General features: G+C 40.4%; 1 protein-coding gene across 1 annotated transcript in view; it reads left to right on the forward strand.

Moving 5' to 3' along the window:
- MTA3 (metastasis associated 1 family member 3) overlaps positions 1–20,873 on the forward strand; it is a gene marked incomplete at its 3' end in the record, with an annotated part of 142,391 nt that extends 121,518 nt beyond the window's left edge. The window contains exons 18-19 of the mRNA XM_082480794.1: positions 2,215–2,369; positions 20,738–20,873. Coding sequence (XP_082336920.1) covers positions 2,215–2,369; positions 20,738–20,873 — 291 coding nt within the window. The remainder of the gene's footprint in view (positions 1–2,214; positions 2,370–20,737) is intronic.
- Between the last annotated feature and the right edge of the window lie 1,630 nt (positions 20,874–22,503).

Genomic DNA, 22,503 nt, shown 5'->3' on the forward strand with positions numbered 1-22,503 from the left:
AGTTACGACATCTGTCTCTGCCAGGGGAAAAAGTATTATGAAAAAGCACATACTTTTTCCATCACGCTTAACTGTTCTTCAGAGTTTATGCCATAGGAAACGCACTTTTTGTACCTTCTACATTTCCTGGATGTTTATTGCCTGCGTGTGTTTGTCTTGAGTAAAGGAAACATTCGGTGGTGTGTTAGAAAGGAGCCTGGGAAAGGATATAAACCGTTATATTTGATAACTTAAACCCATTTCTGACTGGGGAAGCACAGCAAAAAATTGCTGTTTGAGCCCTTGAATGTTCCTCTGGAACATATGGCACTGCCCATTGCCAGATAAAAATAATTAGTCTGAAATCTGATGTATGGCAGTGTTTTCCATGCATGAATTCTTATTCACTTTTTGAGCACTATCCACTTTGTACACTAAGAGATCAGCAGTTAAATACCTTCATGAATTTCTAATCTCATCCAAACTATGTATTGTATTCTGAATTTACTGTAAATAACAGCTGAATTACTTCTAGTAGCGTGTCCTTTAGTTCTTCCTCCCCACCAAAGCCAATACAAAATATGTGAAAACCAAACCACAGTCTAGACACTGAATTGAAAAGTAGAAAAAGATTAGGCAAATATTTAGAGGAACTACAAAGATAGAGTTACAGCCCTATGTGCAGCAACGACTAAATTCACCATAAACCTGGTTTGTCTCTAATACAAAGGCAAATAGTTCAGCTCGAAGAAAGAGTTACATGTGACTCACTCAGATTTGATGTCTTGTTGCTCTTCTTGTTGTTTGGGTTTTTTTTTACATCAGATCTAAGGAATCATAGAGGAGTTTGTTCAGGTATTTGCACTAAAATAACGAACACTGCAATTTTTAATCGAATGCATGAAATTTGTCCTACTGAAGGGAACAAATGGTGTGGATTGGGGTGTGTTGAAAGTTGTGGCATAATGTGACTCTAACGCATTGAATACGAGTGTAAGGATTGTGCAGAAGCAATGAGGTCCTTGTTTATTATTTTTGGCTGTTACGTTTTTATGACATGATGTAAGAGATCAGTTTTGCGTTCTGTTCTGCTAGTCTTTGTGGATGCTGACAGCCCCTTCCGTGCTCAGTGCCTGGGAAATTGGTCCCCTAATTAGAGGCCACCCCCACGAATGTGCAGCACTGTGCACATTTTAGCAATATTACAAAAATGCTATCAGTCAGCAATGTGGAATACTGGTATTATTTCACCATGAAAACAGTACTTCTTCCTAGGAAAACACGATATTGAATCCATGTGAGAGAAATTAAGCAAACTTTCATCTTTGTGTAATGTCTTCTAGCATATCTTTTTTAATCAAATAGTATTTTTAGTTAGTCCTGCTGATAATCAATGTGGGAAACAAGATTCAAGTTTCCAAAATTAATATATTTGTGGGATATTCTTCCAAAATGTTACCTATGGATGATATACTGAACATTATTTTCAGTCTCTGCTTTTCATATATCAGAAGGCAGCTTCTCTCAATACATCTGAGTACTTGCTCTTTTGTTGCACAATTATTCCAGGTAAAGATTTAGTGGAAAATTAACGCATTGTTTTATGTTTAGTGTTATCTATATTAAAAGGAATGCAGACGTATTGCAGTCAGCTTTATATTTAATGACTGTTGAGTAAACCTAAGAATCCCAGCACCAGCAAGGCGATATAAACCTTTGTTAGCCTGCTTCTGTTTAGGTTAGCAGAAGGACCAAACCACTTGTCTTATTCAGTGACTTTTATTTAAAAGGAAAGACAAACAGAGTGAGGACCTGTGAAGTGCAAAGCATGGATCTTTAAAAATCAGGTTAATGCCATAATTGCACGAAAAAAAAAAGTCTCTCATCTCATTGGTTGGGATGCTGGGTTTTTGCTTAGAAAATGTGAATTCTCTCCTAAAATCAATGGGTTTCTATTGCAGAACTGCTTACTTCATGGCATTGATTCATGCCGTAATTTCTCTCTGTATAAAATGGCATTGGCAATAGTTAATTTAGTTTTTAAAGAGCTTCAAGACCTGTGGATGAAACGCATCAATGCTCACAGGGTGTTATCTGACCCCCAGGTACCGGTGGAGGAAGACCAGCTGGTTTTTGAGGAGGGTGCTGTGTGTAGGCTGCCCTTTACAGCAGAATTAGTTAACAGAATTATGCTTATTCTCAGGCAAATACCTTTCCCTTTTATTATGATTTCAGCATGCTGCTCCTCATGTTCATATGACTAATGGTAAGGCCTTGCAAGCCAGTGCAAGTGCCATTAAGACAAGCACCATTCCAGTGATCAAGAGGCAGAGGCAAAATTGGCTCGATGCTTCAGATGATGGTTTCTTTATAGCTACAGAAGAGACCAGGTAAGAGAAATGAAATCTAAGCAGGGACCAAGGCTTCACTGCATACGTGTTACTTATCTATTATTGGAATAACAGTTTTTGACATTATTATTTGAGGTTGCATTACGGTGAAGAGCAATGTTACATCAAAACATGCACCCACCTTAGCATCTCGTGGATACTAATATTATCAGCATTTCACTAATAAGACTTATTCAGTAAGGGCTACTTCTCTGTGACAAAGGTTAGAACTTTTTAATTGTTACTAACTGTAATCCATATACAATGAAGTTTAAGGCACCTCTGATCATTCAGCAAAATGTAAATGCATCCCCAATGTAGGTTATACTTCAAAATTTTCGGAACTTGAAACATACGTAGAAACACACGTTGAGAATGTTGTTGAAACACAATAGAGAAATGTACAGCAGGTAGCATCTTTTCCAGGCTAGAAATTGATTTCCTTTAAAAGCAGCTAAGGCGATCAACTTTTTCAGCCTTTCGTTTACAGATTAATTGATAAAACTTAATGACCTTTTGCTTTTCCCAGTAGAGCTTGGTATCGCAGAAGAGTCACTAGTTTTCTGGAGGCGGCTCTGTTCTTTTCTTCCCCTGTTAAGATCTGGCCATTCCCTGATTTAATTCAGACTAAGACAAGAAGTTACACTCTGTTTGTATAAGCTGTGGTTGCTGGGCCTGTTATTTAAAAAACTTTCAAATCTTGCTTAAGCAAGGGGATTATTACGGCAAGTAACATCAGACTGCTCCTTACTCCTGTGATTATTTCACAAGCCTAGAAAAGCTGGTAGTTGAACAAAAACGTAAATAATAAAATGAGGGATGAGGAAGTACATGCGTAAATACAGTACTAACCAAGGAAATGGGCGTATTTAGTCCTGTTTGTGATTGATTCAGCCAGGGAATTCAAAATACTAGTACGTGACAATTTTGTGGTTATTTCAAGATCAATTAAATATGGCACTTCATTTTTCTTTTCTATGAGGAACGCAACAATTCAGAGAGAGCGGTAGGAGGATGATGAGCTCTTAGGCTTTTGATACCTAGCCGAGATTGATAACAGTCACTATTTTGAGAGTTGTTTGATGCAAAGAGCTTAGTAGTATCGGTCTAATCCCTAGTGATTATACCTTCAAAGTGAGACTGGTAACCTTTTGAAGTTTTGGAACTTTCAATATTTTTTTCAATTATTATAGAGAAGTGCCTGTCAAAGAATGAAGTAAGTCTTACACTGACAGTGTTTGTCTCTCCCCACTGGTCTCAGAGGTAGACTAGATGTTTAAATTCTAGGTGATCAAAGCAGGGTGAGATGAGTCCTGCCTTTGCAAATCACTCATCCGTGATAGCCCTGCCTGTTCCCATCCTAGGAAGTCCCCCTCCCCACTCCCATGGCTGCAGACACCATACCCAGGCCAGGCAGCAAGGCAGAACTTGCACTGTCTCCCCCTCTGCACCCACGGTGGTGGATGAACAAGGGGCTTAGGCCTCAGGACTCTGCATCTGCTACTCTTCTCCAAACCATTAAAAGTTTAAAGAGTAACATTTGAAATCCCCTTGTATGGGGAGCATAGGGCAATTAGACCTCATTGATACTCCCCCAAACAAGGAGGTGCCTGAAAACGTGGCGCTGCATCACACTGGCCAGTGCTGAAGAAGCACAACAGGGAATGCTCGAGGACTGGTGTGGGTCGAGTCCCCAGTACAGCTAATCCCAGTCTGACCAGAGCTAACGCCGTGGGTCCAGTGCCAGTACATACACGTGCACCTTCCTTCTGTGCTAGCAGCACACAAGGAGTAATAGTGCCTCGCTCACGTTAATCTTCGAAACTAAAACGAATGGAAGACAGCAACTTTTTATCCTTTGAAGCTCTATTTCACATGAGATCTGTTCCTTCTCTCTCATGGGGCTTTTTTTTTTTTTTTTTCCCCTGTACCCATCCCATCCCCATTGATTCCCTCCCTACCTCAGGCATTCTTTCTCTTTTCTAACATTTTCCTTTGATCCTTTGATTCCCTCCACTTTTACTCTGAGATTATTTAGAAGAGACTGTGTAGCTTGTTCTCCTCTCAGCTCTCACTTGCCTCCAGCCTTTGCAGCTCGAAGTGGAAAGCACTGCCTGGTTCTGCTGCTAGGAATGTGCTGGTGGCCAAGACAACAATTAAATTCTCTGCTTTTTGGGGAAGGAAGGGGAAGAGGGAATGGACACCAGTCCCAGCCAGCCAGCCTGTCCTGTGATACGAGTTCATGTGGCTGAGCATGGCTGTGACTCAGTTGGATGCAATATAATTGCAGTGGGAAGAGATATCTAGGGAGGAGACATTTGTGAAAAAGCAGCAATTGAATATTTATCTAGTCCTGCCATAGAATGAGAAAAAAATAAACCAGTTGCCAGTTTGCAGCCATTAGGTGTTTAAATATGTTCTGAACACTCAGCTCAGAAATAATCATCCCATTTGAGTCAAGGTAACAACTTATTCTTTAGAGCACTTTGTGCTGCATCAGGTTCCGGTCTGTTTTGTCATGTGCGTTTGTTCGTTAAAAATAAATGTAGGACAGACACATAGAATCATAGAATAGTTTGGGTTGGAAGGGCCCTTTAAAGGTCATCTAGTCCAGTCCCCCTGCAGTGAGCAGGGACATCAACTAGATCAGGTTGCTCAGAGACCCTGTCCAACCTGGCCTTGAATGTTTCCAGGGACTGAGGCATCCACAGCTTCTCTGGGCAACCTGTGCCAGTGTTTCACGACCCTCAGAGTAAAGAATTTCTTCCTTATATCTGTCTAAATCTACCCTCTTTCAGTTTAAAACCACGACCCCTTGTCATATCACAACAGGCCCTGCTAAAAATTTGTCCCCATCTTTCTTATAAGTCCCCTTTAAGTACTGAAAGGCCTCATTAAGGCCTCCCCTTCTCTTCTTCAGGCTGAGCAACCTCAACTCTCTCAGCCTGTGTTCACAGGAGAGGTGCTTCAGCCCTCTGATCATCTTTGTGTCCCTCCTCTGGACTTGCTCCAACAGGTCCATGTCTTTCTTGTGCTGAGGACTCCAGAGCTGGACGCACTCCTCCAGGTGGGGTCTCATGAGAGTGGAGTAGGGGGGCAGAATCACCTCCTTCGACGTGCTGGCCACACTTCTTTTGATGCAGCCCAGGATGCGGTTGGCCTTCTGGGCTGTGAGCGCACATTGCGGGGTCATGTGCAGCTTTTCATCCACCAGTACCCCCAGGTCCTTTCAGCGGGGCTGCTCTCAATCCCTTCATCCCCCAGCCTGTGTTGATACCAGGGTTTGCCCCGACACATGCTAATTACAGCAAAAGGAAAAATATTTTTCAGCATAATGTTTCATTTGCAACAGTCCATAAAAATTTTCATTTCTCCATCCTAAACCATTTTTGTTTGTGCAATTAATTAAGGTTCAAGGGGCATATTCCTATCAAAATATCAAGTAGGGAGTCTAAAGGGTAAATTTGCTTAGACGTTTAGCTAAAAAAATTACACTAAAATAGTTGGTTGAGGAAAATAAAAATGTAATATTGCTGCTAAACTAAATAAGGTGCCAGTGTATTTCATGCTAACCAAGCCAAAGATGCAAAACATGAGCCTTCAAAATTTTATTATCTATCGATAGATAAGATGAATATATGTATTTATGGCTATAGCCCCATTTTAGAATATATTTTAAAAGATATTATTATCATCCTTACCCCTCTGAATTTAAATGCAAATCATATTTCTGTAAAGCTAATTATTGTATATCTAATTGCTCACAGATTCCAGATATTTGTAGTGATGAATGAGTAGGGAGCTAAATATTCAGAGCAGTGAAAATAACTGTAGAAATTCTATACCATCTAAGCTTTCCAAATTACCCTAGAATTTTAGGGCAGTGCCCCTCACTCTTCACTCAGACCACAGTTCAACAGGGTGTGCAGGTACGCTTAAAATTTAGTCTGAGCATATGTATAATTGAACAAAAAGACTGGAGTTTACATCTGAATTTCAACATATTATAGGTGCTGATCTGCTCTTCAGAGTAGAACAGGAATGTACTTTGTATCAGCTGTAATGTGCATCCTCATACGTTTCAGCTTTTTTTTTTTTTAAAGTTTAAGGAAGCTATTTGAGTGCAGTTTCCTCCCCTCTTGTGTATCAGTGTCTGCACACCTGGGGAAAAATGCCAGTGTAATTCCCATTTGTATTCCCCTCTCTCCAAGCCCCGAGGCCTCTGCAAAGCTGGGTGGCATATTAGCGCGGTGCTGAGCCCCAGTCGCTACGGCCCCTGGCCAGTTTGGGGAAGGGACAGAGTGAATTTGCATCTGCCTACATAGTAGTGCCATGAATGAATCACCCGTATGAATTTCTTGATTGATCTATATCTATATCTACATAGATCCCCTTCCTGAATACCTGTCAGCATGCTCGGTGAATTTCGCCAATAAATACGGAGGTCCCCAGTTTGGCTATTTCACCTGTAGTGACGAGCTGCTCTCTCCATTCAGAACCCTTCCTCATGCCCGTGGGAGTCCGGCTCACTTGGGATTTCCACCCCTCTGTTCAGTCACAGGCTCACAGCAGGGATTAATCCAGGCAGTTAATTAATCCAGGATTAATCCAGGTGGCAGTTCAAGAACACTTACCTTGACATTACATCATAATTCTATGTTGATCTTGCTGGATTTTTTTTTTTTTGTATTTTTCTTTATTCTTACTCTTTTTGAATGAAAAAGGAATTCTCATTCCCTACTGTGAAATAACTTGCTCAAGATTTTATTTTGAAGTGGAAATTCATTGAAAAATCACTCTTTAAAGAGCCTTACATTTAGCAGTGTTCACCAAGGGAGTCTCCTTATTTCTTTTTAATACATTTAGATATTAGCCGCTAGGATTCTCCTAGCGCTATGTGCATGCTTTCGGATCAAGCAAAAGTCTCATAACTATAAAAGAATTTTATTCAGGACGTTGTACTAGATCACCTTCACCATAAGGAAGCTTTTTGGCTTTTATTCCCCTTTTGTTGACTAGCTGTGATGTGGGTTCTATTGTACGCCCCGTTACAGGTTAATGCAGAAAATGACTACATTGTGTGAAATTGAATTCTTTATACTGAATCACAATTCTGGGAACGAAAGAATAATTGAAAAAACGGGACAGTTCATATTACGGTCTCCAGAAGTTTAATAAAAATGTAATGTATCAGCTTAATATCTGTTGAGTTATGTGAGACTTAATGATAATCTGTGAATAAAATTAGCAATATAGTTGTTGGATGACAAGGGAAATGTATCTGTTGATTAAAACTTTTCTTACCAGTGCTAGGTATGCAGTGTGCATACAGTTCCTATACACATGCTCTGTCCGTAACAGAATGCACGTGCATGCTAATGATCATACTTGTATAGGGACAGAGACAACACTGTGTGGAGAATGGAAAATTTTTTTCAGCATTTGCATTATAAGAAATGTGTGGAAATGTTTGGCTGTATGGGTTAAAGCAGCAGATTCCATATGCTTTCCCTTCGTGGGCCAAAAAGCATATTTGCATATAGAACTGCAGTTGAATGACTCGATGCTTGTTTCCTTTCAGTGCTGAAGCAGTTAGAAACCTTCTCACGGTAAGTGCAACTCCATTGGGAATGAGTTAACTGCAAGTGCTAAAATTAGAACGTGATCTTTAGCTGTTCCCAGCAGACGTTGCTTCCTTTTTGCTGATAAAATGATTTGAGGGGCATCCCTGTGGCAGCATTATATAGGCAATTTTCATAGTCTTCACTTTACGTTCTTTCTCCAAAAGGAAAAGCTTCCCTTGATTTGAGGTACTACTTTGGGATTATCACCGTTGCTGTGATAATTACCTGATACCGCTCATTTTTATTTATGCATGTCTCATAGCACACACACAAAGAGCTTGAAATCAAAGTTGCATGTTGAGACGGAGGAGAATGTGAGGCTGACGAGCAGCTTCAGCGAAATGCTGAGTCTTGCCATGCCGTCAGTGGTCTGGTTCTCTTGCAGAAGTGGGGGAGAGTAACACTGGCGCTCACAACCCTTCCAGCTCCCGCGTACGCCGCTACTGCTCTCTGCATTGTCAGCGTTAATCAGCGTAAACCCTAACCTGTGCTTTCAAAAGTGAACTTGAAAACTCGGGCGAACCAAACCCTTCACCAATATTAAGAGTTGTGAATGACCTGCCCTTGGCCCTTCTCCCTCCCACGGGCGTTTTCATCAAGGCTTAGACAAGGTCAGGCACAGCGTTTGAGTTACCATTGTAGCACGTTGCTGGGAGAAAAGGGAGAAGTGGAGGAGTAAGTCCCCGGTGCCCGGGGTGTGATTTACAGCGCATAGGTGCTGGGCTAGATCAAAGTCAGAGTTCCAGTGCTAACTGCTCTGCCCCTTCTTCCTCTTCACACGTGCAATTCATATCACAGAACTGTTCATAGGTATGTTTATTCTTTTTTTTTTTTTTTCCAGTTGTCCCCAACTGTACAAAAAAAAAAATTTGTGCACCAAAAAAAGTATTTTTAATATGCGCCCAGGGGTGACCTCTGCTTTTAATAGAGACACGGCAGTTGGATTTGGAGTGGGATCCTGGTTTTGAACTTCACCATCCTGGGATCCCCAGTGTAGTGCATTTTCATTTCTTACCTGCATGGCACTGCGGCCATCAGACCCCGACCCTGCAACTGGCTGCACGAAGACGCCTGGCTGCACCCGTGGAGCATCAGCCGCAAGCCTGAGAACGTGATGCACCAGCCACTACCCTCTAACCAAAAAATCAGCCCCTAAGGATGTAATTTTCTGGTTCCTTTACTTCTTCCGTGTTACGTAGTTCTCATACATCTTGAAAAGCAGAGATTACAGATTATATCCCTTAGAATTGTGTCTCATCCTCGTCGATAGGATTGCAAATATCTTATTGATTGAGTATAGGTGAGCTGACAACAGTTTCCAGTCACTGTGATAGTACTGCACGTGGGGAATTTGGGAACTGTCCTTGCTACAATTCAGGAGCAATTCTACTTGGTTGGCTGCTGCTGTAAGTTGTTATATACTCATGAGAGTGAAAATCAAGGGTCTAGTAGTTTCTGTGAGCTGTCATTTTGACATCAGTTAATGTGGACTGTTGATGAATGCTACATGTTGTTCACACCTTATAAATCACACTTCCTTGAGCTGTAGCTAAGGTACTGCGATACAGAATCTCAACCAGCGGGATTTAAACTAGATCATAATCTCTTGCTATTTGTTTCTCATTGGGCAGCTTTCATGGACCTACAGATATTTTCTTTCACTCTTTATCTACATGAGTTTTTCCTCTGGCTCCTTTTACAGCACCTAAGTCAAATTAACACTACCGTGGTAATGCAAAAGTTTGATTTTTAAAAGCAGGATCATTTTATGAAGCTAGAATCAACTCATCTGAAGAATGTGAATTTTTTTTAACTTACATAAGGCATAATAGATATATACATGGAAAACACGTATGTAACGAAACCCAAAGTTCAGTATAAGTTGTGCCAATAGTTCGAGCTGGTAGGTTTGAAGAGCATATGGTATTAAGAGTTTTGCTTTATCAGTCTTCAGAACAAATGAAATGCAACTGTTCTGGTTTGGAGCTATGTATTAATCTTCTCACAGTTTAAGATGAAGTTTCAGTGACGTTTTAGTAAGCTACTCACCCTGTGTAAAGCTACGTGGTAAGGGAAGGATGTTGCAGTGATTGGAGTGCTTACCTAGGACTTGGGAAAACCTGATTCAGTTCCCTGCCCCCTCACAGACTTCCCTTGAGACCTCAAGCGGGTCCTTTAAGTCCGTATCTCCAAGCATTTTGATGTCTAACTCCTGCTATCAAAATTAACAAGGTGCTTAAATACTTCCTTTGTTGAAGACTTGGAGGCAGTCGTCTGTGTACCCTCTCTTCATTGCCTGAGGAATCAGATGAAGAGCACGTTCTTCCTTCACAGGGCTGTTGTGCACGGAGCAGGTCAGAAGCCTTACAGGGCATCTTCTTTCAGAGTTAACCTTTGTCGGCAATAAAATCTCACGGAAACGTCGTCCGCAGGAGTCCAGAAGCTGCTGACTGAAACTGGGTGATGTGTTAGTTTCAGAGGTGTCTCCACTGATTAGCGGGTGAAAATTAATTAGCGCACAGCTCCCGTGATGACCGCAGGGAGACTGAGGCTCAGAACAGATGGCTGTAAATGACCTAGTTACTGCTGCCTGAAAAGTCACACCGCTGGATCTTGTCAAATGATCTTTTCTGAGCCTACCCTGCTGTGAGCAGAAATTCAAATATGCTGCCTCTCTGTGGTGGCTTAGATACCAAAGTATATTTTGCAATTGCTTCTTACGTAGGAGCTTGAATGTGGTTAATTGACATGACTCAGCTAAAGAGCGGTGACACGTTTAGAGGTGTTACTCAGCCACTTGCAATCTTCTCTGCTCCCTATGACGAAAGTCATTTCGCATTCAGACAGGCACTGCAGAAGTAGCCATTTTATATTTGGGAAGAGAAATATAATTTCTGAAATGAGACTTTTTGCCAAATCTTATTGTCTTGGGAAACTTGGGGGGGGAAGAACTTAAACGAAACAGGGGGAAGATAAGAAGTGCATTAAGGATTGTCTGAAAACACAGTTGTTAGTGGAGAAGCTCCTGTATAAGTACTTAACTTTTCCATAAACGTCACTCACTTTCTTGGACCTTTCAGACCCAGTTCAGCAAAGCTCTTAAATGCAAGCCTGACTCCCACTGAGTGCAGTCTGTCAGCTAGAGTACATCACAGTCAGTAACACACCTTATATGTCAGATGTTCAATTGGGACGTCATGCAATTCTTTTAACCTGTTTTCTTACAGTTCTTGACAAATTTTGAATTTCCTGCGATATGGTTGGCCATTTCAAAAGGTTTTCCTTCCGAAGATGTCTTTTGTGTTTGTGCAGAGGATTTGATGTAGCTGAACCAAATCGTCTTTACCGGATGTTTTAACTGAAGGTCTTAGGGCTTAGCTTTTTGTTAGCTTGCTGCTCAGCTTTTTCCTAAATCCACATTCCCAGTGGGAATATGTCATCTTGTAATATTTGGCCGTCCTCAATTGTGGGAGTTAAAATCAATTTGGTTTTGAACAAGAAGAAATTTTTCTGTAAAGAAGCATCTTTGTATGGGAAAACAATTTGTCTTTCAAATTCTTGGGAAGCATACAAAATAACAATAAAAATGCTCACTTGTCAGACAAACACAGTCTTCTGCATATTTAAGTATTAAGGAAAAGATAAAGACAAGATTAGTTATACAATTGTTACCTGTAGCAAGGCTAGAGTAATGTCTACTCTCACCATTCCTATGCCTAAACCACAGAGGTTTATCGCATTAAATCTCAGCTATCGACGATTGTTATCCTCAAACACTGCACAATATCAATCTTAAGAGATCTTTTTCCTTTTTTACAATTTCTGTGCCATGTGAGCAACAGTAATTAGTAGAGGCTGGGCACGGGGTTAAGAATCATTTCATCTGAAGGCAGAGAAATACACAGCAATAATGTGCATGTAGCTAGAGAAACTTGGTAAGTCTTGTGGTGAAGTTAAAGAGCAAAGAAGATGATAAAACAGTACTGTGTTGAACATGTTCAAAAATATAGTGTCGGCAATCCTCACAGTCTTAAAATTCACACAGAGCTGCCCGCTAACTTTAATTTATAAGTTGTCCCATATTGGATTCTTCATTTCAAATTACAGATAGAGGACTTAATCCTGAGCTAGTCTGTATTTCGGTGCCTGTATTCAATCATTTACTCATTATTTTCCTCTGACAGATTTTTTTTTTTCTTTTAACTCATTAAGATCTTTTAAATGCAGGACCCTCTGGCATTAATGTAAGCAAGGCTGTGGAAAAACAAATGGTAGTTGGTCTCTTCTTGTGAAAAAGCTTGCATAAGTAACTACATAGGCATTTTAAATGTAAAATACTGAAGAGAACATAATAAGTGTGGCTGTGAACGCCAGTCACGGAGATAACTTGTCAAACATCTAAGGAGACTTGGCTGGCTGTTTTCCTTACTTCTGCTATGGATAGAGGCTAAAACATTTACCTGACAAAATACAATAGAAGTGTTGTTCTGGTGGAAAAAGCACAGATCCCCACGTTAAAATTCCTACGTTTCCTCTGTTGCTTGTTGTGAGACACCAGACAAGTAATTTAACCTCCGAGTAGCTCCACCTTTTTGTCTGTAAACTCGAATGAAATTGATGGGTACCCACTCTTGAGCTTGCTGTGCAGTTTTTAATTAAGCAGTCCAGCAAGCACTGTGAGATACTGACATGCAAAGCGGAGAGCGGGATGACTGGCGGAAAATGAACTCGAATAGACCTTTGGTAACACCAGAGTATTATAAATAAATAAATAAATAAAAAAAAATCTAACCTTTGACATGAAGCAGAGCTTGGAAATTAGCATCAAATCATTCTGTGGCAAAGGTTTCTTCTGTGGATGCCACAGTACAGATTTCTAATCCGTATTCTGCATTGGAGCCTCTGTGTGTAGAGTGAGGGCTGACGGTGCGAGAGATTGATGGTGTGGAGCTGAGCCCCAGGGGGTGGTTTTGTGAGGGAGCTTCTGCTCTCCAGCTGTTTCTGGTAAGGCTGATTAGTTTTGATTTTCAGTCCTTGCTTAATAGCAAGTAGCCAGAATGCCAAGAAGCTCCTCCAAATCTACTCTGTTGGTACATATATTATTCCAGGAAAAGTATATGCATAATTGATAGAGAGGAAAAGTGTTGTCAATTCTTTTAAGCCTCAGGTAATATTATAAGCTGTAATACTGTAAACACAGTGTCCAGGCCAAAAACCTCAGATGAACCCTACCCTGAAGTAATCAAACAAGGTAAGGAAAGAAGGACACAAAAATGCTAATAAAAAGCCATACCAAATGTTTTGTGTTAAAACAATTTTCCTAATAAATGAAATACTCAGCTAGTTAAGATGGGGAGTGTAAAGCATGTCAAAGTTGGAATCAGTAACAAAAGTAAATGTTCCTCCCCGCGTGGAGCATATACTAGAAAGGTTTCTATTATCTTGGGCTTAAATAAGCATATTTAGTTAACACAATATTTTTGAAAATTTTCAACACAGTATTTAATGTTGCTGGGGGAATGACACTTAATGCTTGTAGCCCAAGGCCAGAAACAAAAGTTGTATATTATGAAGATTTTTGTCATCTTAAATTCTGGGATAACGTTGGAATTATGAATGAGTATGCAAGATGTTCAGGGAGTAGTTGAAAGCAACATTGTGTTCCACTCTTAGCCAGCTCTGATGCTGCTTCTCTCCAATTTCTTGCCTGTCTTGGGAAAAAATATGTGCTGCCATGTGTTTAATGTTTTCATCTAATAGCAGGTGATGTTTAATCAATACACAGAGTGGCCATCCTTCTGCAGAGTAACTAGATGGTAATCAAAATTCCTACTGGTAGAGTGTAAAGTTATGTAGTGTAGGAATTCCCCCGCACCCTGCTGATGCAGTTAGGAGGAATAAAGGAGTTGCTTTGAGATCTTCTGGCATTTGTGCCTGTGAGCTGTAGAAGGCTTTCTGCCTCCTTGGATTCCCGGGGTGCCTACGTATTGACAAATCTGCAGTGATCTTGTGTGTGCATTCATGGGGAGGAAAGGTTAAGCAACTCTTTCTTTAACAGACCGGGCTTCGTGCCTTACAACCTCTGAAGACCATGGTAACCGAGGAGAGGATAATGAATTTCAGATAAGGTGCAGAGCAGCTGTCCCAAAGCTCAGGTTACAAGTCTGTTGAAGCCTGACCTGTTGTTTTGTTTTGAGGAGTATGGATAATTTACTTTTTACCCATTCCATCAAGCTACATTTGCTATGACTTACCGCTTCTAATCCACTCTACAAAGCTGGATGCTGTGGTGAAACGCCATGAATCCAAAGATGGGCCTTTCTCCCTTCTTCGAGGGGAAAACTGTCTGAGGAACGTGGTTCAGTGTATGCCTCTGCGTAGTCACCGCTGTGTGGTGTGTAATGGGAGATACCACCCCTCCTGAGTTAACCAAGCTCTACTCAAGACACCAGGCAAGTCATAGAATCACAGAATAATTTGGGTTGGAAGGGCCCTTTAATGTTCATCTAGTCCGATCCCCGTGCAGTGAGCAGGGACATCAACTAGGTCAGGTTGCTCAGTCCTGAACTACTTAATCCACGTTGAGCTCTGTGGTGTCCATCATTCCTACCAACTAGATCAAGGATTTTTTTTAAACTGTGCCTACCGCAAATCAGTCTGGTAGGGCCTCCGTGCTGATGGCTTCTGCCAGAAGTCAGCGTTGCACCAGAATTGATGTGTAATCATTCTTGTCCTAGCCATCTGCAGTAGGTATCTTCAGTGGTAAGTATCAAGCTCACAGATGAACCGGAAGGATAATTTCATTGTTGATTATTAAGATTTAGGCATCATGTGATGACTGCCGTACGACAGCATCTATTTATGTTTCTAGGGATTAAAAGTTTTTCTCAGCTCCAGCATTCAACTGAAAAATGAATAGTAATGCTGAGAATAAGCACTTTACACTTCTTTAATTGCTTCTTTTCTAGCATCCTGAACCACTTTAAAATATTAATGAAATACGTCATTTTCAGGGGAAATGAAAGCATGGAAAAATTTGTCAAAGGAGGCGATTTTTCCAAAAGCCATGCCAGTTGTTTGCAGTAAAACTGGATATAAATCATTTCAGTAATGGGTGAGGTTCCTGTTGTTCTAGGCACTCTAAAAACACACAAAGAGATGGTTTCTGCTCCAAGGTAATCTTGATCTGAGTAGATTTTAAATCAGCAGCAGGTAGAAAGAGACAGAGAGGTGGCTTGTGCCATGCAACAGGTCATATAAGTCTGTGCTTTGAACACTTGACCCGGATTTTTCCTCCCAGTAAAGAAAATGCTGAAAAAACATTATTTATCGCTTTATAGATTATGTGCACAGTAGCTGTAAGCTGTTGCTCTGGAACACAAAACATCAGAGAAGCCCTCAAGGTGGTGCAGTGCTTCAAAATGCTATATTAAGCTGCTCAGGAAGATCTGACACCATAATTTGTAACTGGTGTGTCTATAAATTATTGTTCATAAAGAACAGTTTTGCTCCGTAAATATTGATACCAAATTGGAAGGTAGACACCAGCAAAAGAAAACATTTCCTTGCTAGGAGGAGAAAAATAAGACAAGCTCTTAAAACATTTAAATGATGTTGGTATGTCTACAGCAGCACCTCTTTAATCTTATAAAGGTTGCACCACTCTATCTGCCATCTGTATGAGTTTTATAATGCGGCTAAGTGGCTCATGGCAACTGCTTTCTGATAGCCCAGTGCTTATTAAAATACTTCCAATTTGTTTTATAAATGAACATTTCACAAAGGAGCTTATTTTTAAAAGGCATATCAGTGTCAACTCACTGCTGCCTTCCAGATGTATTTCTACTAGTTTCTGTCATTTTGAGGTTAGATTAAAACTTAAACCAGCAAGCCAAATAGACAGCTAAATAAAATACTTCTCATTTCCACACAGGTAGAAATGTAGGAAGGGCTGTGAGTCATTCAGTCTCTCTGTAACCTGTCGGGTGTCTAAGGATCTGTGCCTACAGCTTCATCCCAGTTAAATTCTCTTTGAGCAGACTCAGCATTGCACACATTTTGGCCTTTCTTTTTTTTTTTTTTTTAAAAAGCCCGTTGAAATTAATAGAAAGCCTATCAGCCCCCTAACACAGTGCCCCCTCTTGTAATTTAATCCACTGAATACTTATAGTGTACCTCGGGATATGAGAAGCCCTCGGAGAAATGAGTGATAATTAGGTCTAATAACCCCTGAGGACTCATGGTTATTTTTAAAATAGTTGGTTTTGCTAACTGGCCTTGGGCTTGCACTGAAAATGTACATTGCACAAAATTTAAATTGCCCTGGAGAAGCAGCAACTTCACGAACCTTTGTCTAGAAGACTTTGTTTTTTTAGTTTAGTTTTTCTCTCTGAAAGTCTCAATGGTTAGACAAGCTTCACATAACACTTGTGCCAGAATGCAGAATCCTGCCTTGCTGCAGTTAATGTCTAAAATTCCACCTTCTTCCAGGTTTGGCCGTATTTTGTGCACCTGGCACATTTAAGGTGCTGTTTACAATTGGCAAATCATACCGGAATACTTCACCCCAATCTAGAGATTAGATGGAATTTCAGCTGTGATTGTCCAGGGAATCGGTTCTCTTACGCCTGCTGCCGACCTGTGCATATTCCTTGTGCTACCAGCAGCAGCGGGGTCATAATACATTGCCACAGCACTAGGTCTTTGTGTATAAGGAGGTTGCTCAAACGGCATCAGTCTAAGAAAGACTCGGGCAAAAATGTCAAACTGATTTAGGTAGGGCAGGAAACATAGTACTGTGCCCTTCAGCTTAAAACTCTGTAGTCAGGTGTGGATTAGGTCCTTAATACATTGTTAGTGGAAACAGAGTATCAAAAGCACTTCTGGACCTTGGTATTTAAGAGGAATTATGGACATCTCAAAAGCGTGTGTGTGTTGGTGGTGGTTCCCCTTCACAGGAAAATGTTTTTCTTTCCATTCACTTTCGGAACCAGGTTTGTCATCTGCTAAAATTTCAGCGGGCCTTTCCATGCAATGCATTTCCTTCCCAGTAGAAACTTCTGCCGTAATTTGAATTTGTTTAGTATTGCTTCTTAAGTACTGTTGGTATAGCTGAATAGGCCAAAGTCACCCTAGTCATCACAACTCCGAGTAATGCAGAGGAGGCAAGGCTGATGCTCAACAGTTTATACATAGAAGCAGCAACAGACAGATATACCCGACATTAACAGACCTAAAGCAAGTAATGCCTTTAACACTTATCAGAAAAGGCTTGAGAAACACATTATTGACTCACATCGACTGAAGGTCAACTTTCTTTATTTTATTCGGGTTTAAAAATCACTGCTGTTTTAATGCCTGGCATAATTAGAGCAGGGAACTTTGAGCCAGCTTTTACAAATGAGGAATTTTGTTACCAGCTATCCCATTTCTGAGAAACCTGGACATAACAGATTATATAGGATTGTTCTTAGCTTCACCAGATGGTTAGTTACATGGAATTCACTTAGATCCTGAGAAAGGGTTGGTTCATTGAAGTGGTTTGCCTGATTAAATTTAAGCATGGCATAAAAGCACTAGAGAGCCTAACTATTATTTCTACCCAGTAGGTACCAGTCTGTGTCTGAAACTTGAAAAGACAAGATAGGTCTTAATAGTATGTGGTACTTGTGTACGTTTCCGTATTTCTCTGAATAGGTGCAGGGGTCTTACGTACCTTTATCTGCAGTTAGTAATTGAAGTGTCATGCAGACATAAAGAATTTGTCTTCTTCCTATGTTAGCAGCAGCACATCGCATTTGACATAAAACTGAGCAAAGTGGGCTTTATGTAACAATCGCCTATTAAAAGTTTGATTCATTCTCATATCTTTGGTCTCAGGAGGACCAGAAATACAATGCAAAGGCTTTAAAATACATTTTAATTCACGTTTCAAATGAAGTCTGTAACGCATCATACTTCAAGCAGCTAGTACAAAAGTCCAAGGAAAAAAAAGCAGGGGAAAATGGCAATTACTCTTTCATAACAACTGCAAAGGCCGTTATCACCGCTACCAATATTAAAGCCATTTACTTGCCATCACCAAATAAAAGCTCTATGTAATTAAAACATATGGCTGGTATTAACTGAAAAAGGGACAGGAAATTGAACATTAAAGGTGCCTCTGCCCTTAATTCACTGTGTGTTGGGGGAGGGAGGAGAGCGTGTTGAAGTGCTTGGAGTGAAAGAGCGAGCCACAACCTTATCTTTGAATTTCCTGCCTTTCATCAGCTGCTATTACAACCTGCATGTCTAAGCGTTAAAAACACCCTGAAGCATTATAAGACCTGATCAGTGCCTCTCAAAAAGCTTGACTGCATTTAGATGCTAAATTCTCAGTTCCCTCCGTCCTCTATATTTATTTTTTTTTTGCGGTAAAAAAGAATAGCTTTGGCGTTTAGTGAAATGGTTGTTTAAATATCACGTTTAATGAAGTCAGTGGAAATTTCCATCCTTCCAATTTTATATCTGTAAGGCTATATCCCAGGAAGCTAACTTCTGGAAGCATTTTCACAGTCCTGTTTAAATAGAAGTGCTGGTTTGTCTTTTTAGAGTGCATAACAGATTAGTTCTTCTGACAGTCTATGTAGAGCTACTTGCGTTTATACAAAGTGAAGAGCTGACTCTTTGTGGCTTGCTTGATGTCACGCTGATGGCTCCTTTTTCGTTCTGCCTTTTTTCATGCTAGTTTTGAAACTATTTAATAACTACATCTTTTGACTTTACTGTCTTCACACAATAATCACAAATTGTAATCACAGATAACTTTACTGTCCTTACATGTAGTGTCAGCTGCAAATTGCTTTCATTAGTAGGAACTTCTTGGCAGTTTATGAAGTTGCCATATTAAAAATTCAAAAGGACAAACCATCATCTAACTTTTTTGTACACCATGGGCTTCTCAAATGATTAATGACTACATTCGTTTTCTAAAATAAAAACAAAGTTTTGCAAACAAATGTATCAAAAGGGATTAATTTCTATAAGCTTTTGCTGGAATGATCCCCATTGATAATCAGTGTGGGTAACAGCTATTGTCTATTCACATGAATTTACAAAGCCTAGCCGCCTTATTATTTTAGAAATAAGTGTTTCTACCAGTCTCGGGTTACATTTTTATGATTTTACCATCCTGGAGGGAATATAATATCTTGTCAATCATTTGAATATCTTTTTAGGCCTAATTTAAGATGACCGTGTAAAGTAAGTACTCAAACAGTAAGTCTGTGTCTCTGTGGGATTATGTGAAAAGCCTAAACTTAGCTTTCTGGCGATTCATTTCCTTTAGTTTTGCTGTGCTTATTACTGAACGATGCTAAATCCTAATTTGATGTTCCGGGTCATGAGCTGCTGCTGATATCCTGCTTTCATGCAGCTAAAATGAATACTCCCCACCTTTTAAATACGTTAACCAAAATAGGTCTGTTTTTCAGGCTCCCTTTAACCTCTAGGAGCGCAGTATATTCTCCTGATTTTTAGCTTTTGGCTTTGTCTTTGATTATGTTCTCTTCTGTGGCCCACTTACATTACTGAGAGAACTCAACCAGTAACTCAATACGTATTTGAAAATTAGTATGCAAATTATCGTATTAGTATTCAATAAAATTTATTTGAAGCTGATCCTATATTTTCAATGTCACGTGCCACCATTTTTCAGTTTCAGAGTTAACAGCCCATTAAGATGAAAGGGCCAAATCCCTTCTTGAGTTACCATCTCAAAGCCTTGATGCAGGTAGGCACATCGTCACCCTGTAGTTTGTATTCAGGTCACATTTTCAACTTGAAAAGTTTGAATTAGAAAGCCTGGTCTCATTTAGTGTTAGAAGCCCCAGTTTGCTTTAATTCATTTCCATAAGCTTAAAATCTCTGTAATTTTTAAAGCTACCTAAACGAAAACTGGGATTCTGGACTTGAGTGAATTCAGAAAATAGGTAATTTTCCAGTACCAGCTAATATTCAGGACTCTGCCAATGAAGGTGATTCTTGACGTACTCTGTATGTGTCACTTCTGTGTGTTCTGATACTCTACCAGCACTGTGATTACTGATTTATACTTGCAGAGAGACAGAGCAGTTGGAACATAAGAGGGCTTTTTTGTTTCAGAATTAACTATCCTTGGATGTGTAAGATTACAATACAAACAACTTGGCTGCCTGTAGTTAATATGCTTGATTTATCATCTAAAACTCTAAAATTAAAGTGAATTTACTGCACCTGAAAGGCACTAGTACAAAAAGCCCAGAGACTCATCCTTTATCTGCAGAATTGATAAAGTGCAAGTAATAATTGCTCCCGGTCCATCACTTTTGCAGAAGTAACACATTCACTGGGGCGCTAATGAGGTTCCTTCTCTTGTGGTCCTTCATTCGTATATTGATATCCCAGGTGAGGATTCACCGTTTGAGCATTCTGGCCAAAGATTTCATATAATTAAATGTTACTGTCCAAATATTGTCTAACACCAACTCACTCTTCACTGAACAATTATCAGTTGCTAGTTGGAGACAACTGTGAATCATCAGTTGATGGACAGGGCTCACTCTTGTTGACTGCAAGTCTCTTTTCCATGAACTAGCCTTCCTGCTCTGGTAAGAGTATTTGTTATGTTTGTTATTGGCTCTTGAGCAGTCTTCTGTTAAAGACTGAGATTTATCTCTTCTGTTGTCTCTCTCTTCTTTCCCTCCTTTCCTCCTTCCCTCCTTACAGAAAAATCCGTAAGAAGTTCACCAGATCACAGCTGAAAAGAGCTTCCAGAACACCTTGTTCTCCAATCATTGCAAAGACAAAGTCTCTCGTGAACAATAGGCAGGCACGAACGGAGCCAGGAACCATCATGCACTGAAGATATAACAGCATCAGCACCGTAATCATGTCAGAATCATGTTTAATTGTGAATGCAGATACAACAGGACCTTACACATCTTCAAGACAGAAGCACCGTACGGACAGATTGTGGCTAGGTTCTGTGTTCTGGGCAGGATCCAACAGCAGCCCTTGCTTTCCCTCACCTCTGCACGGGCTACTTCTGGTTCACTGTGCAGGCCTATCCCGGATTGTCCTGCTGTGTTCCCTCCATTCCCAGTCATCAGTGTTGGCTGGTCAGGGAGGGACTGTTTGCACTGGCCACACTGAAGGAGTCTGGATGCAGAGTCCACCCGCCACATTCGTCTATGCCTTCTAGTGGCTTGATACAAAAATATGCAGCTTTCAAAACTGTTGCAGTGTCCTTAAAGCGGGGTTCAGCTTTGAGGGGCTTGCGTTTTCAAAAATAGCTGCAAACTTTGGGTGTTCGTATTTTTCAGTATTGGCTTGAGTCACTTTGGATTTGATTTTCTGAACTGCTGAGCATCCAGACCCGGAAATGAGGACAAGGAGTGGTTTAGCAGTTCTGAAAATTAGACTAATTAGGAAGTTCCCATAATTAGTGGCCAGTTTTCAAAATGCTGACCATATTAGCTTTGTTTAAAATCCTGGAAAGTATTATGTGTGGCAGTGACCATCCAGGTGGACTAGTTGCATGTGTGGGAACTGGTCCAATTGTCTATATATTTGCAAGCATCCATCTATTTCTTTGGGTATATTTTTTGCATTTCTTGAAGCCTATTCTGAATAGTGCAAACCAGCAGAACGCCATTCCCAGGAAAACATGAAGAAAATACAGTATTTCCTATTAGAAATGTCTCTCCACAAAATAATTTCTACGTTTTGATACGTCTGGATGAAAAGATGTCTTGCAGAATGCTTTGAAGTTCATAATTGTAAGGCTACAGGTGGATACTTACCATGGAGAGATGATGTGCCTTTTGAAACTACTTGTAGGAAACTGTCAGTCCCCTTGAAAGTGGGAATGGCAACAGAGGCAGGTCTTTTTTCTACTCAGGTACTTACAGGTGAACAATCTCTGCCCTACTTTGAAATCAAGAGGCAACCAGTGTGTAGCACTGCTGTGTAAGCCTAGATGGAATATGTTGTGTCCTTCAATAGGTTTGTTTTCCGTATGGCTTTTTAAGAGGTAGTCAGACAGCGAATATGTTATAGTAAGCTGAGATGAGCTTCAAGACTTTTTTTCCTATCTCTTTACTAGGTAGCTCTAACAGTATAGTATAGATTTGAGGTTTTCATCTGGTTGTGGACATGCACTCAGCTCTGTGGTTAGAAAGACAAAAGATGTAAGTGGTGTCTCATACCTCTGGGTGATTCCCCAAAATTATTTCCCCTCCATGCGATTTATGCTTTCGGCCTGAAGGAGCATTTGTGGTCTCAGCCTATAACTAGCCATACTCTCTGTGAAGGATTTTGAGCTCTCGAGACAGTGACCCAGAAGCTTCTTCAAAAAAGAAAGCACTTTGACCTCCTGAAGGGACTTGCTGATGATTTTCTGGGGTGACTGCTCCAGGTCTTGTCCACTGTCCTTCACCAGCAAGAAAAGGGTGAATATGAAGAAGAGATTATGACGTGAAGTGCTCCTAGTA

This window comes from Vanellus vanellus (genome assembly GCF_965231255.1).
Source record: "Vanellus vanellus genome assembly, chromosome: 3".
In the NCBI taxonomy this organism is placed as follows: domain Eukaryota; kingdom Metazoa; phylum Chordata; class Aves; order Charadriiformes; family Charadriidae; genus Vanellus; species Vanellus vanellus.